Source organism: Chenopodium album, chromosome 22 (assembly GCF_948465745.1).
Source record: "Chenopodium album chromosome 22, dcCheAlbu1.1, whole genome shotgun sequence".
Classification (NCBI taxonomy): domain Eukaryota; kingdom Viridiplantae; phylum Streptophyta; class Magnoliopsida; order Caryophyllales; family Amaranthaceae; genus Chenopodium; species Chenopodium album.
Window position 1 is genome coordinate 15,936,619 of NC_137855.1, and position 12,998 is coordinate 15,949,616.

At 33.9% G+C, this 12,998-nt stretch overlaps 2 protein-coding genes across 2 annotated transcripts; one reads left to right on the forward strand and one right to left on the reverse strand.

The window, feature by feature from the left end:
• The first annotated feature begins 445 nt into the window (after positions 1 to 445).
• On the forward strand, positions 446 to 7,658 carry LOC145606117 (uncharacterized). Its single transcript, XM_081662171.1, has 11 exons — positions 446 to 586; positions 1,424 to 1,672; positions 2,317 to 2,521; positions 2,976 to 3,066; positions 3,161 to 3,303; positions 4,288 to 4,531; positions 5,666 to 5,770; positions 5,898 to 6,080; positions 6,328 to 6,532; positions 6,723 to 7,206; positions 7,406 to 7,658. The coding sequence occupies exons 2-11, from the start codon at positions 1,450 to 1,452 to the stop codon at positions 7,494 to 7,496; spliced, it is 1,974 nt and encodes a 657-aa protein (XP_081518297.1). The 5' UTR covers positions 446 to 586; positions 1,424 to 1,449; the 3' UTR covers positions 7,497 to 7,658.
• Positions 7,659 to 8,592: 934 nt separating this feature from the next.
• On the reverse strand, positions 8,593 to 11,653 carry LOC145604615 (20 kDa chaperonin, chloroplastic-like). Its single transcript, XM_081660517.1, has 6 exons — positions 11,560 to 11,653; positions 9,884 to 10,065; positions 9,611 to 9,790; positions 9,362 to 9,517; positions 9,184 to 9,261; positions 8,593 to 9,001 (listed from the first exon to the last, which is right to left on the reverse strand). Exons 2-6 carry the CDS (start codon positions 10,061 to 10,063, stop codon positions 8,828 to 8,830), a joined length of 768 nt encoding a protein of 255 aa, XP_081516643.1. The 5' UTR covers positions 10,064 to 10,065; positions 11,560 to 11,653; the 3' UTR covers positions 8,593 to 8,827.
• Between the last annotated feature and the right edge of the window lie 1,345 nt (positions 11,654 to 12,998).

Genomic DNA, 12,998 nt, shown 5'->3' on the forward strand with positions numbered 1-12,998 from the left:
GAGGGAGACCAAAGATGACTTGGTTGGAAGGAGTGAGGAAGGATATGAAGTGCATGGATTTACGTGAGGATGAAGTTTTGGATCGTAAGGGATGGAGGAGAAAGATTTATGTTGATGACTACACGGAATAATCAAATTTGGTTCATGTTAGCCGACCCCACTTTTGGGATTAAGGCTTTGATTGATTGATTGTTGAGTTTAAAATTCAATTTCAGCTATTTTTGTGCCGTTGAAAATCAAAATTTCCTGAAATTTTTTTTTTGAAGTAAAAAATTTCCTTAAGATAAACATAAAACGTTTGTCTATGTGATTAACCTAATCCTCCTCCACATCACGCTCATAACTTATTTTCAAAAATTGAAAACAAATAATTGAAAATGAAAATTCACCGCCACAACAATGCTCTGATTTCTCTGATACTTTATCAATTATATATAGAAAGATAAAAAAATCCAACAGACCAAAAATAAACACTGAAAAAGCATCTCTCATACACCCCTTTATTGGGCAGTCTACTCTCCCACTAGTCCACTTCTCCACTGCTATCAAACTTATACCATCTCATTTTCTTCCTCTCAAATCTCAGGTAATTTTATACAAGATTTTGTTACTGGGTAAATGCTAAAAGCTTAAATCTTTTCACTTTTTAAGCTATTTGAATCTGTTTATGTTGTATACTCATTCATAATATCACCCAAAAAAGTACCTTTTAATTGCTTTAACTTCAATTTATTTAGTTTTTGGATTTGAACTTGTTTTTATTACTAGTTGATCTACTTTTGTGTGTTTTATCATGAATTTGCTAATGTTGGGTTATTTTATTATATTGAATAGTTTATTTATGTTTTTTTGATGGTATGAAGTTTGATTTACTTTCTAGAATGCTGGTTCTTTGATATTCCTATTTAATTTTGTAATTAAATAATTTGGGTGGGGGGTTGATGGGAATCAAATGTTAATCAAAATCTCATAATTAAAATAAGGGGTACTTTTGAATTTGAAGGAAAGAAGGAAAGAAAAGGGTATCTTTGGATTAATACTTCTTAAGAGGGATTATCTTGTAAAGTAGCTTTTTAATGGTATTGGATTAATGGGTGTAGAAAGAAAAGAACATTTGATAATTGAATGGTAGGGTCTTTCTTGACTATAAAAACTATGTATGTATGGATGCTTTGTGAATTATAAAAGGGTGCAATTGTTACTTTTCTTCCTTCCAACTCCATCTACTTTGTGTCGTATTACGAGGTTCGAATTGGTAGGAAATTTTTTGTTCTTTTTACAAGGTTGTGTTATACACTTATATTAAATCCAAATGTTGTAACAAAGACAGGAAATCAACCCCATTTTTCGCGGTTTTCTATTCAGTTTATTTGTTCTTATCATGGCATCAAACTGATTTTATATTGGGTATTTTCTATTGAAGCATTACGTAGAGGATCGGAATTCAGCATGTCGAGGTTGATAGTTTGGCTAGTGGTTAATATTTTGTTAGTATGCTGTTGGAGAACTTCGGCAGATACAGAATATGTCTTGTATAAGGATCCGAAACAATCAGCTTCAGCTCGAGTCAAGGATCTTTTGGGGAGAATGACTTTGGATGAAAAGATTGGTCAGATGACTCAGATAGATCGCACGAAGGCAACTCCTGAAGTAATGAAGACTTACTCTATTGGTAATTAAATGCTTTAACTAGTTGCATCATATTCAAAATTTTTCTTATGGTTTATAATTTTATATGTACAATGGAATGCACACATGAGATTCATATTGCTACTCTTTGCAGAGAGGTGGCTTTAATTTGAAAATGTTTTTAATATCGGATGTCAGATGTAATCTTCAAATGTTTTTCCGTTTTTGCTTTGTAATTATGGTAAACTTTCCATGAGTAGCTGAATAAAGGCCAAAATCCTGATATGGCCTTTTCTGTTAGAGCTTGCACTTTGCTGTTTACTTACCTTATAGAGGCAATTTATCCAGTGGAGTCATGGTGAGATTAATTGGAAGCATTGTCTCATGTTTTGGGGTGTTAAGTATATATTAGAGTTTCAGTATTTTGAGATTGAGCTTATTTTTTTTAATATACATTTATGCTCAGATAAATAGTAAAGAAATTTTCATTTCAAATATGCTGCACCATAATTTAATCTATGGAACTGTGTTAATATACATATTGTTTAAACACCGTTTAATAGGCTAGTATATATTGGTATAATGTTTAAGCCTCTATTGCTGTTGAAATTTTTATTAGATACACCTGATATAGTCAACATGATGAATATTGTCCTATGAGAACTGATAATAGTTGGAATGCTGTAGGGAGTGTCTTGAGTGGTGGTGGCAGTACACCTTTGCCACAGGCTACTGCTAAAGATTGGATGGATATGGTTGATGGATTTCAAAAATCCGCCTTGACTAGTCGTCTCGGAATACCTATGATTTATGGAATCGATGCTGTCCATGGACACAATAATGTGTATAATGCAACAATGTTCCCACATAATGTTGGTCTTGGTGCTACCAGGCAAGTGCATTTCTACTTTTAGTATGCATTTTCTTGTAAGATATATTGAATCCGATTCCAATCTTATACTACTACCTTCATCTTAATTCTGATTTTTTGAACTTCATTTATTCCTTTGCAATTATACCCATAACTATACAATAGATACTCTGTAGTGTTCAACTATATATCTATATACACAAGATAATATTCTGTAGCCGTGGGCTTGTTACACCTACTACTATATCCACAGCCGTTATAAGTAGTATTAACAAGCCCTATTTGATCAGCATAAAGTTGATTTATAGAAGCATTCTTGTGCTGTAGTTTAGTCCTTCCAATCGTTCTCTTCCATTTAGGAGGATATCCAATTATTTCCTTCCATAAGCAATTTCTTAATTTTGCAGAAGAGGCATCTGCTCTTTCTCTTTTCTTTTGTTCAATTCTGTGTATTAACATAACATGTGGTGTATAGGGACCCTGACCTTGTGAAGAGGATTGGTGCTGCAACAGCTCTTGAAGTTAGAGCCACTGGGATTCCATACACATTTGCTCCTTGTATAGCGGTAAATACTTTTATTTATTGCATATTGGGTTTGAGCAATGTTATAAATGTTTATTTCTCCACATTTGCTCAATTGCTTTTTCATGTTCCCTTAGGTTTGTAGAGATCCAAGATGGGGTCGATGTTATGAAAGTTACAGTGAGGATCACAAGATTGTCCAGGATATGACAGAAATCATCTATGGTTTGCAAGGAGAACCTCCTGCATCACGGAAGGGCATTCCTTACGTCGGAGGAAAGTATGAATCTATTTGAACCCTTCAATTATGGTAACTTTCTAATATAAAAGATATTCAATGGCGAATGGATACAAATGGGGAGTGTTCTTCCATTGATGCAATTTTTAAGTGTCAAAATTTAAAAGTAGAGAAAATAGTAACATGTTTTGTTATTTCTCCATTTTATAATGGAGATGAAATCTAAGCAACCAAGGTACATCTTAAGTTATGATTTAAGAAAGTAGAAGACGAGGAATGATGTGAATGAAACAGATAAGAAACAATTTGTGCGGTCTTATAAACAAGTGAATATAAAAAAATTGTGCATTATAGGAGGCCTTGGTTAAAATGATAATGAAGTAAGCATATAGCATGTTGACCATGATCAATAAGTAGCTCATCTGATTTGAATTGCTGCTGTTGGAAACAAGTGTACAACTATATAAGCTTATTTACTCATATTTCATAAATTACATGAATAGATCAATGATGAAAATTGTAGATTGGTGATGACTAGGCATAGCTAGAAATAGTTTCTCCAAACTGGGTGCACTCGATCTCTTTCTGTGCAAATGAAGGAACAACAAAGTGAGATTTTACCTAAACCTTGTGAATGTAGCAAATTGGAGAAGGAAGTTGGTTTATCCCCCAATATCACCTTTGAAAAAAAAAAAGAAAAAGAGAGGAATGGTTTCATATATAAACTATAATTGCCTTTGCTTTAATTAACTTAAGGAAATGTCAGCTGTGCCTTTTTCTCCTTAGTCATATATCATTTGGATAAATAAAAAATCATATAAATTAAAAAGGACTAACTGAATAGAGGGAAATGCTGCAGTCCTCCAATAAGTACAATGAGAAAAGAGACATGATAATAGAGAACAACAGTGCAGTTTTCCCTTGGTCCTTGTCTTCTTCTTTCCCTCTCACTCTTGTGTTTTCTCTCTATTTTTAAAAACCATGCTTCCATAGATTATATTTTCATAATGGTGATAACATATTCAGGGACAAAGTTGCTGCTTGTGCAAAGCATTTTGTTGGAGATGGAGGGACGACTAGAGGAATTAATGAAAACAACACTTTGACTGACATGCATGGATTGCTTAGCATTCATATGCCTGCATACTCTGATTCTATTATCAAAGGTGTTTCAACAGTTATGGTTTCATATTCCAGCTGGAATGGAGTAAAGATGCATGCCAATCGTGATTTAATCACGGGATTTCTGAAAAATACCATGAAATTCAAGGTAATGTTGCCGATAAATCAACTAATCTTTAGTCTTACAATCTACTCTGCTCAGATTTAATAAAGAGGATGCTCTTGTGTGCATTACGGTTAAGAAGATGTGGATTCCATATTACCATATTTTGCAACCCAATTTCAAAAGTCTGTTACTATGCAATTGAAGTTTGAACTAGACCTAAAAATAATTTTATTTTATTTTATTTATTTATTTATTTTTATTTTTTATTTTTTGGGTGTTTATAGAGCCACAAGGGCGGGTGATGAGAATCGATCCCAAGACCCCTTGTAATCGGGATGGGAGCTCTAACCACTTGAGCTATCCCTCACTCTCACCTTAATTTTTTTTATTATGATAACTGACTAATTAAGAAAAAATAAAATCTATAGAATCTTCTTCTAGACCAATATGCATATATTTTATTCTATATGGTATCTGTTTTCAATTTCCTTACAAGAGCATTATGTTAAATGAGAATTTTTTGCTCTGTTTCAAAGTAGATAAGGCACCTGCTGTGTTGAACTGGATGTATAACAAGATAACGATTGATTGCCCAAATGTTTGAATACATGGCAGTAATGTTATACTGAAATCAGTATTAATGTTTTTCTGCTGTCTAAAGTTTGTATACTTAGCAATAATGTTATAATGTTTATATACTTAGCACGTGCTATAGCAAGAGATTAACAATATATCAAGGACAATTTGACTTTTGCAGTCAATTAAATTCAATCTTCCCTGCCATTTCAGTTATCACTAATCACACACTGGGTTAATGTTTTGGAAATATGTCTTGATTTGTAAATGAAAATGACATTTGGTAGGGATGAAGGATATTTTTGAAATTGTCTAATACGCCCGAGGTCCTAAACCTGTTTTAATATTACTCTCAATCATTATTGAACAATATAAGCTTGGGCATGTGATCTGTTTAAACAAGTTCAAGTTTCATTAATCAATTATCAAAGTTATAACTCTGCTAAATTTCTATGCCATTTACTCTAGGTGCTGTCATGGTGATCTATACACCATGCATGCGTAATGTGACCATTTGTACGTGAACTTGTGTCATTAAGGTTTTGTTCTCTTATCATAGCCATTGATACTAAGCAGGATTTGATATTTTGTTGTCAATAGGGTTTTGTCATCTCAGATTGGCAAGGAATTGATCGGATTACTACACCACCTGGTGCCAACTATACATACTCAGTCTTGGCTGGTATTCAAGCTGGCATAGACATGGTTGGCGTCTTTTCATTTTGCATTGTCCTGAAGTTTTTCACGAAATCATTAGCAATTATTTGTTATTGTTAGATTAGAAGCCCCAGCTAATGATATTTCAAGTTTATTTGTGCTTGTTGACTGACAGATCATGGTTCCATATGATTTCAATGTGTTCATAAGTGATCTAACACAATTAGTAAAAAGCAACGAGATCCCTATGGAGCGTATTGATGATGCTGTTTCGAGAATCTTGTTTGTCAAGTTCACAATGGGCCTTTTTGAGAACCCTTTTGGTGATCCCAGTCTTACAAAGGAGCTGGGAAGTGAGGTCAGTCAAACATGCAATTTATGTATAAATATGCCTCCTTTGTTTTCCTCTTTTATCCCCTTCACCCTCCAAAACTTTGGAATTGGGAGTGATAAAAGTGTATAACTTTTCCCCTTCTTTTCTCTCAGTGATAGTATTAGAAAAACTTTGTTTTACTAATCTTAAATCACCTGTGATACCAATTCATTTCCATTTGCAATTGAGCTTATGATGTACATGTGTAATGACAAAATCCTCACATGCGCAGCCCCACAGGGATTTGGCTAGAGAAGCGGTGAGAAAATCACTTGTTCTACTGAAAAATGGTAAACCCGGACAAGCTCCAGTGCTTCCCCTTCCCAAACGAGCATCAAAGGTACTAGTTGCCGGTGAGTATGCTGATAATCTGGGTTATCAATGTGGAGGATGGACAATTAATTGGCAAGGATTCACTGACAACAAATCCACAAGAGGTATCTATCTTACCTTCCTATCTTGGTGCATTAATTAAGAAATACATACACCTAGAGCTACCCAGTAATTATGCCCATGAAAGTGAGATGGTAGTGTACCTAGTGACAGTGTGACACATTAGTCTTCTTAATATTTGGTTGTATTAACATATTCTACAGTATTAATGGAATTTGGTCTTTAAATGATCAGGAACAACCATCCTTAGTGCCGTAAAATCTGCAGTTGATCCAAGCACCGAGCTGGTATTCCAGGAAAATCCTACTGAAGACTTTGTTAACTCCAACAACTTTGATTATGCTATTGTTGTTGTTGGAGAGCCCCCTTACGCAGAAACTGCTGGAGACAGTCAGAATCTCACGATGGCAGATCCTGGCCCGACTGTCATTAACAATGTCTGTGGGGCTGTGCAGTGTGTTGTTATAATCATATCTGGCCGGCCTCTTGTTATTGAACCATACATGAATACAATCCATGCCTTAGTGGCAGCGTGGTTGCCTGGGACAGAAGGTCAGGGAGTGGCTGATGTTTTGTTTGGTGACCACGAATTCACTGGAAAGTTGGCCAGAACTTGGTTTAAGACTGTAGATCAGCTCCCAATGAACAGTGGGGATCCACATTATGACCCTCTCTTCCCCTTAGGCTTTGGACTCCAAACGGTGTCACTTGTCACTAGGTAAACCAGCTTTACTACTCCAGTAGACTATACTCACCTAGAAATCTAGAATACATGTCTTGAATCATTGATTAAGCTAAAAAGTGTGTAGAATTTTTGGGTTTTATTTATTTTTTTTTTAATTTTTTAATTTTAATTTATTGAATTATGGATTTCCTTAGTAAGATTTTGATTCTTTTTTTTGTGTTTTATTTTTCAGATCTGTATCAGCAGCTGTGAACGGAGGGCCATGCATTCTCATGGTCACAGTTTCTCTATTTATCAGCTTATACCTTAAAGTTGCATTATGATAGTTAGAGTTCCAGGAGGGATTGATTAGATTTAGATTTGTTGGATTAATTGGATATGTTTAGTACATTCTTTATCCTACATTATCTTTTTTATTCTTAATTTCATTTGCTTACATACCATTAATTTATATTCCTTCCTTAATTAATCACACATTTTCAGCATTACCTTTCCATATTTTTTTGTGCGTTTTTAACAGGAATATTATTTAATAAATGAATGCGAATGTAATCAGTATGGAGTACTTATTTAAGACACGAGAAATTACTTTGCGTGTATCTATCCTAATACATCGTATATTAGAAACGTATATTAGAAAGTGTTTCTAATAAATTTATGGGCAATGATGTGCTTAGACATTGGTTAGTGGAGTAAAAGATTTTAACTTAGGGCCTGTTCACATTTACTTAATTTCAGTTCAGTTCAGTTCCAATCAGTTCAGTTCAGTTCAGTTCAGCTCTTAATTTCCCTCTCACATAAAATATTCATTTCAGTTCAGTTCAGTTCCAATCAGTTCAGTTCAGCTTCAATCAGTTCAGTTCAGTTTAGTTCAGCTCAATTCAGTAAATATGAACAGGCCCTTAGTGCTGTCAATATGGCACTTATGCCTTGTTCTTTTGAGCATAAACGAGTTGAAATAGAAATAATGAACTAAGCAGAGCTAAGCTAAATTAAAGTGAAAATATATCCAAAAGAATGGTGTACAAGATGTTAACCTATATCTATCAAATTCTTTTAAATAATGAAATATTTATATTAAAACTGTTTTAATTTATCAAACCCATAGTCAAATAATTCAAATTCTCCAAGGTAAGTAATTTCACAAACCCTATGTTGTAAGCTTAAATTTATCCCTTTTTTCTTCTTTCATATATATATATATATATATATATATATATATATATATATATATATATATATATATATATATATATATATATATATATATATAAGATTGCGTACATCTATTCAACTGTTGTAAATGAACATTCTGACCGTAGAAAATTGTAAGTAGACAAGTAAAAGCTCATATAAATTCAATTTTTCAACATCCAAGCAAAGCTTGTTAGTGACGTTTTGGCAGTATATGAGTAAAAGTAAACAAGAAACTGTTACTATCCAGCCTTAAATGAATGAAGAAATTTAATAACACAAATTCAACTCATCATAACCTACAAAAATGTACTAAAGCAATGTTTTATTCTGATGAATGGTTTTGCTAGCAATATCAATTTGCTTAACATAAGAGCTCTGAAATCTTAAGGTGAGGCAGAATGAGCTACAAAGATTAAATCTACAACTGACAGATAAAAGTTATAAGGTATGAGGCGATCTAAGATAGCACAGCCATCACATCTGATGCTCTCAACGCGATGTAGTCAGAGCCATCAGCACCCTGCAAATCATTTCCGGCATATTTGGAGTACAAAACTGTATTTCCTGGAGAAACAGGGAGTGGAGTCCTGTTTCCCTCTTCGTCCAAAGAACCAGGACCTGTTGCAACTACCTGTCAAGTCAATAAAGGCAGGCAAGTATGATGAGTCAATTAAAGATTCTAAATATTATCCAACATTTCATGGTATTTATGTCCAAATTATGACAGATTGACAGCACTATTATAATAATTATCAATAAGAGTGAAAATTGTCAATTGGCAATCATTTATCACAGTTCAAGCAGGACATATACCGTGCCAAATGAAGGCTTCTCCTTAGTCGACTCTGCCAGCAACAATCCTCCAGCAGTCTTATTCTCAACCTCAGCAACCTGTCCGTGTTATACAAATGCAAATCAGTGATACCGTGCCAAATGAATTTGTATTTAATTGTAAACGCCTCAAAAGGTGTTGTTTTCCAGGGCCACAAACCTTAATCAACAGGCGATCATTTAAAGGCTTGAGGTCCTTAACATCATCAGTCTCCAGAATGCCAATTATATCATCTTCCTTGAGTATCAGATGACTCAATCCTTCCACTTCTATTTCAGTACCTGTGTACTTGGAATATACAACTTCGGCACCAGTCTAAAGAAAAAAAAAAATACAGAATTGGTTAATCACAATTCACAGTCAACAAGCTAATATGGGATCTGCATATTAAAGCATAGGAGCATCAACCTTGATGGCAACAGGCAGTTTTTTATCCCCAACTTTCTTGCCTGACCCGATGGCAACAACTTCACCTGATTGAGGTTTTTTTTGTGCACCTGTGGGAAGAAAAATGCCACTAGTGGTCTTCTCCTCAACAATCTTTGTTTTTACTAAAACTCTATCTCCCAGTGGCTTAACTGATGTATACTGTCCACAGATAGGGTGACCAATGAATCATATCAAAGTTTTATCTGGTTAAGAGGAAAACATTGAGTACTATATACACTGTCATACACTTACCTTGTTTGAGGTTACAGAGGCAGCATTAACAGCCAAAGCACGGTATGACCTTGAAGTAGAATTAGGATATGCAACAGAAACATTGATCTTCGAACTTCCAGAAGCAGAGCGAAGACCTTCGAACAAGGGTAAATTTTTGATAGTTAGAGATGAAGTACTTGTAAGCTGTGTGGCAGCCATTCCTGTGGATATTAAGAACCAAGAAAGAGATCAGATGCCATGTTTAATACGAAGTATATACTATCTATTTTACAGTGGTAGCATACGTAACACTTTGACCTCTACAGTTAAAAATCTTGTTTCCAATCATCAAGTTGATGAATTTGAATATGCCATGGAGCAAATACTATCTGAAGTAGAAAATCCATAGTATGTGTATAACAATTGTTTCTAAGCATTGCTTAGCCCTGAACAAGTGAACAATAATGCAATATCTTTTTTTCTCATGACTACCGACCCAAAATAATCGGACCCTTCAAAACTTTAACAAGTTGGAGTTTGAACAAGTATTGATTTACTGATTTAGAAGTGTTCAGAAGCTCAATGGGAATTCCACAGTATGTAACACAACTATGGAGCTCTATAGAGTAGCATAGACTATGGAGTGAGGCAAATCAAACAAGGAGCAGTTCATGTTGGACATTACAATCATTCTCAGCTCAGTGGGAATTACACAGTTGCAATAATAGCAAAAGATACGCTGTATTAGGTAGATTGGAAGTATGCCATCAGTGTTAGCAAAATACCCATCTATGAAATGTTTACAAATCTATCAGTATTCAGCGCTTAAGGTCTCAATACACAATTAGACGAATTAGTAGACTACCAAATGTCTAACTACACGGTTTTTCTCTCAAAACCCTCGATGTTACATACGTATAACCACACTCTACCCACCCCATCTCCTTTAAGATACTCCTCATACTTCATTTGTCTCTCAATACATGCAACAAGTTGACTTTTGATGAGTGTATAATAAAGTCAGCTTGTAGCATGTATTAAGAAACGAAGGAAGTATACATATTTAGGTAATGATTAATGTGGTAAAGCGAAACCAAATCCAATAAGCAAACAACTAAACACAATGATGCCTATTACATAGGCAATAACAAACGGCGGTAATGATATTAAGTATTACCTTGAACATTAGCATACAAATTTTTAGCAAAATCACACTCATTACCATTACCACATACCATTATTGTCTACCCCAAACAATGAGTATTGCAATTGCAACATCAAGTCATCAACATCGTTTAAATATAGAAGATATTTTAATAACACCGTTGCCATACTCCCTAATTACTGTTAAGGAAATCTATAATTCAATATGTAATAGTTTAACTAGCTAACACTTGGTTAAAACACTAGAAATTACTCGAAACGCTATTGCCGAACATGCCCTTTGCTCTACTCTATACTGCATAACTATTAATTTGAAAGAAAACCCACTTAGGCACTTGGGCGTTAGCATACAGTCGAACATATGAATTATAAAACTTGATATAAATTTCAAAAGACTAAAAGAAAAATCCAAGAACAATACATAAACATTAATGAACCCAGAAATTAATTTACAATAAATTGCAGGTATTATGAATTAAAAATTAAAAGCTAGAAAAATGGAGCAAATGTTGGAGGGTGAAGGGAAAAAGAGTGGATAGAGAAGGACTTACCAGGAAAGTGAGATAGAGAAGGTAGACTTGGGTATGGGGTTTGAAAAGAGAGGAGATTTAATATTTTTTTGCAACTATTGACTATTGAGGTTGCTTTATCCTAAACTAAATGGGCTCCAAACTCCAAAGATTACAAATCCTTTTTTTTTTTTTTTTATTTTTTTTTTTTTTTATTATTTATTTTTTTTTGGGAACGGTTGGGATGAGGGGCTTGCAATTGTTGATACGGAGTACTTTTTTTAGGGTGTGTTATGTTCACCTTATTTTTATTTATTTTAGGTGTAATAAGTTTAGTTAAGTTCAGTTAAAGTTTCATAAGTTCTGATAAGGGTTGCTCAAGTACAAATTACAAATAAAATAAGGTCTAATAAGTTCAAATAAGTTCAGGTAAGTTCAGATAAGTGAAAATCAAGTGAATAGAACACACCCTAATTGTAATAGTTGATGGGCATAAAATTTTAGGTAAAATTATAAGATGGGACTAAAGAAAGGTAAAATTTATGTTAATAAAATGGTAATTTTTGTAATACTAGGGCAGCCAAAGCACACGTTGCGCGCAAGGTGGTAAGCCCTTTTGGTTTAATTTTTCTTGGCTTGTGTTTGCACTTGATAAGGAGTTAATGGATTGATAAAGGAATATCTCTCTATTGCTTAGCCTTAATTTTTCTTGGCTTGTGTTTGCACTTCACATGGAGTTTATCGTTCGGTGCCGAAGGCTCTCGTATTTGATGTTGTAAAATATTCTCAGAAATGTGATACAACATGCTGCACCCTTATTTAAGTACTGAAAAAACACAATGTGCTGACACTTTTTATAGGAATTTATGATATTAATATATCTTTTGTGCTCATTGACCTAATTGGAAACAAAAGGTACAAAATATAGCAATACATGGTACATCACAATACATATATAGTAGTGGCATTAATACATAATAGATACACATGATTTCACAAATGCACAAAAGTTAACGGATAATCAGAATATGAACTCGGACAAAATGCTTCTAACAATTTGGTTTTGCAATAAATTAACCCTATGCAACCCATAATTCCCTTGAATCCCTTTTTGCTTTCTTCCCCTTTTCACCGTAGTCAGTTTGGTTTCCTTTCTTTCTAGTACATCTACTTCGACACAATCATAGATTCATTTCATCAGTTTCAATGTCCTTTAAACACAATTATGTGTAAGTCGTTAATTTTGACCGTCACAAAATATAGAAAAAAAAAAACTCCCACATAAGGCAACACACTTTCGATGTCTAGTGACTAATGTTGTCATGTAATAAAATCATGACCCCCATTAAAATAAATATAGAAAAGTTTAAACTTTATTATTCCATTCTTCATTTAATTTCTAATTAATTGATGGGTGTTAAGAAAAATTACAAAATTACACTTGGGAGTAAGAAGGTAAAAAAACATTTTGAGGGGTATAA

Coding starts and splice junctions, on each gene's coding strand:
- LOC145606117 (XM_081662171.1), top strand. CDS start 1,450: ATGTCGAGGTTGATAGTTTGGCTAGTGGTTAATATTTTGTTAGTATGC. Junction 2,522..2,975: donor GTTGGTCTTGGTGCTACCAG/GCAAGTGCATTT, acceptor TGTGGTGTATAG/GGACCCTGACCTTGTGAAGA. Junction 4,532..5,665: donor AAAATACCATGAAATTCAAG/GTAATGTTGCCG, acceptor TGTTGTCAATAG/GGTTTTGTCATCTCAGATTG.
- LOC145604615 (XM_081660517.1), bottom strand. CDS start 10,063: ATGGCTGCCACACAGCTTACAAGTACTTCATCTCTAACTATCAAAAAT. Junction 9,791..9,883: donor CCTCTGTAACCTCAAACAAG/GTAAGTGTATGA, acceptor ATCTGTGGACAG/TATACATCAGTTAAGCCACT. Junction 9,262..9,361: donor ATGATCGCCTGTTGATTAAG/GTTTGTGGCCCT, acceptor TAACACGGACAG/GTTGCTGAGGTTGAGAATAA.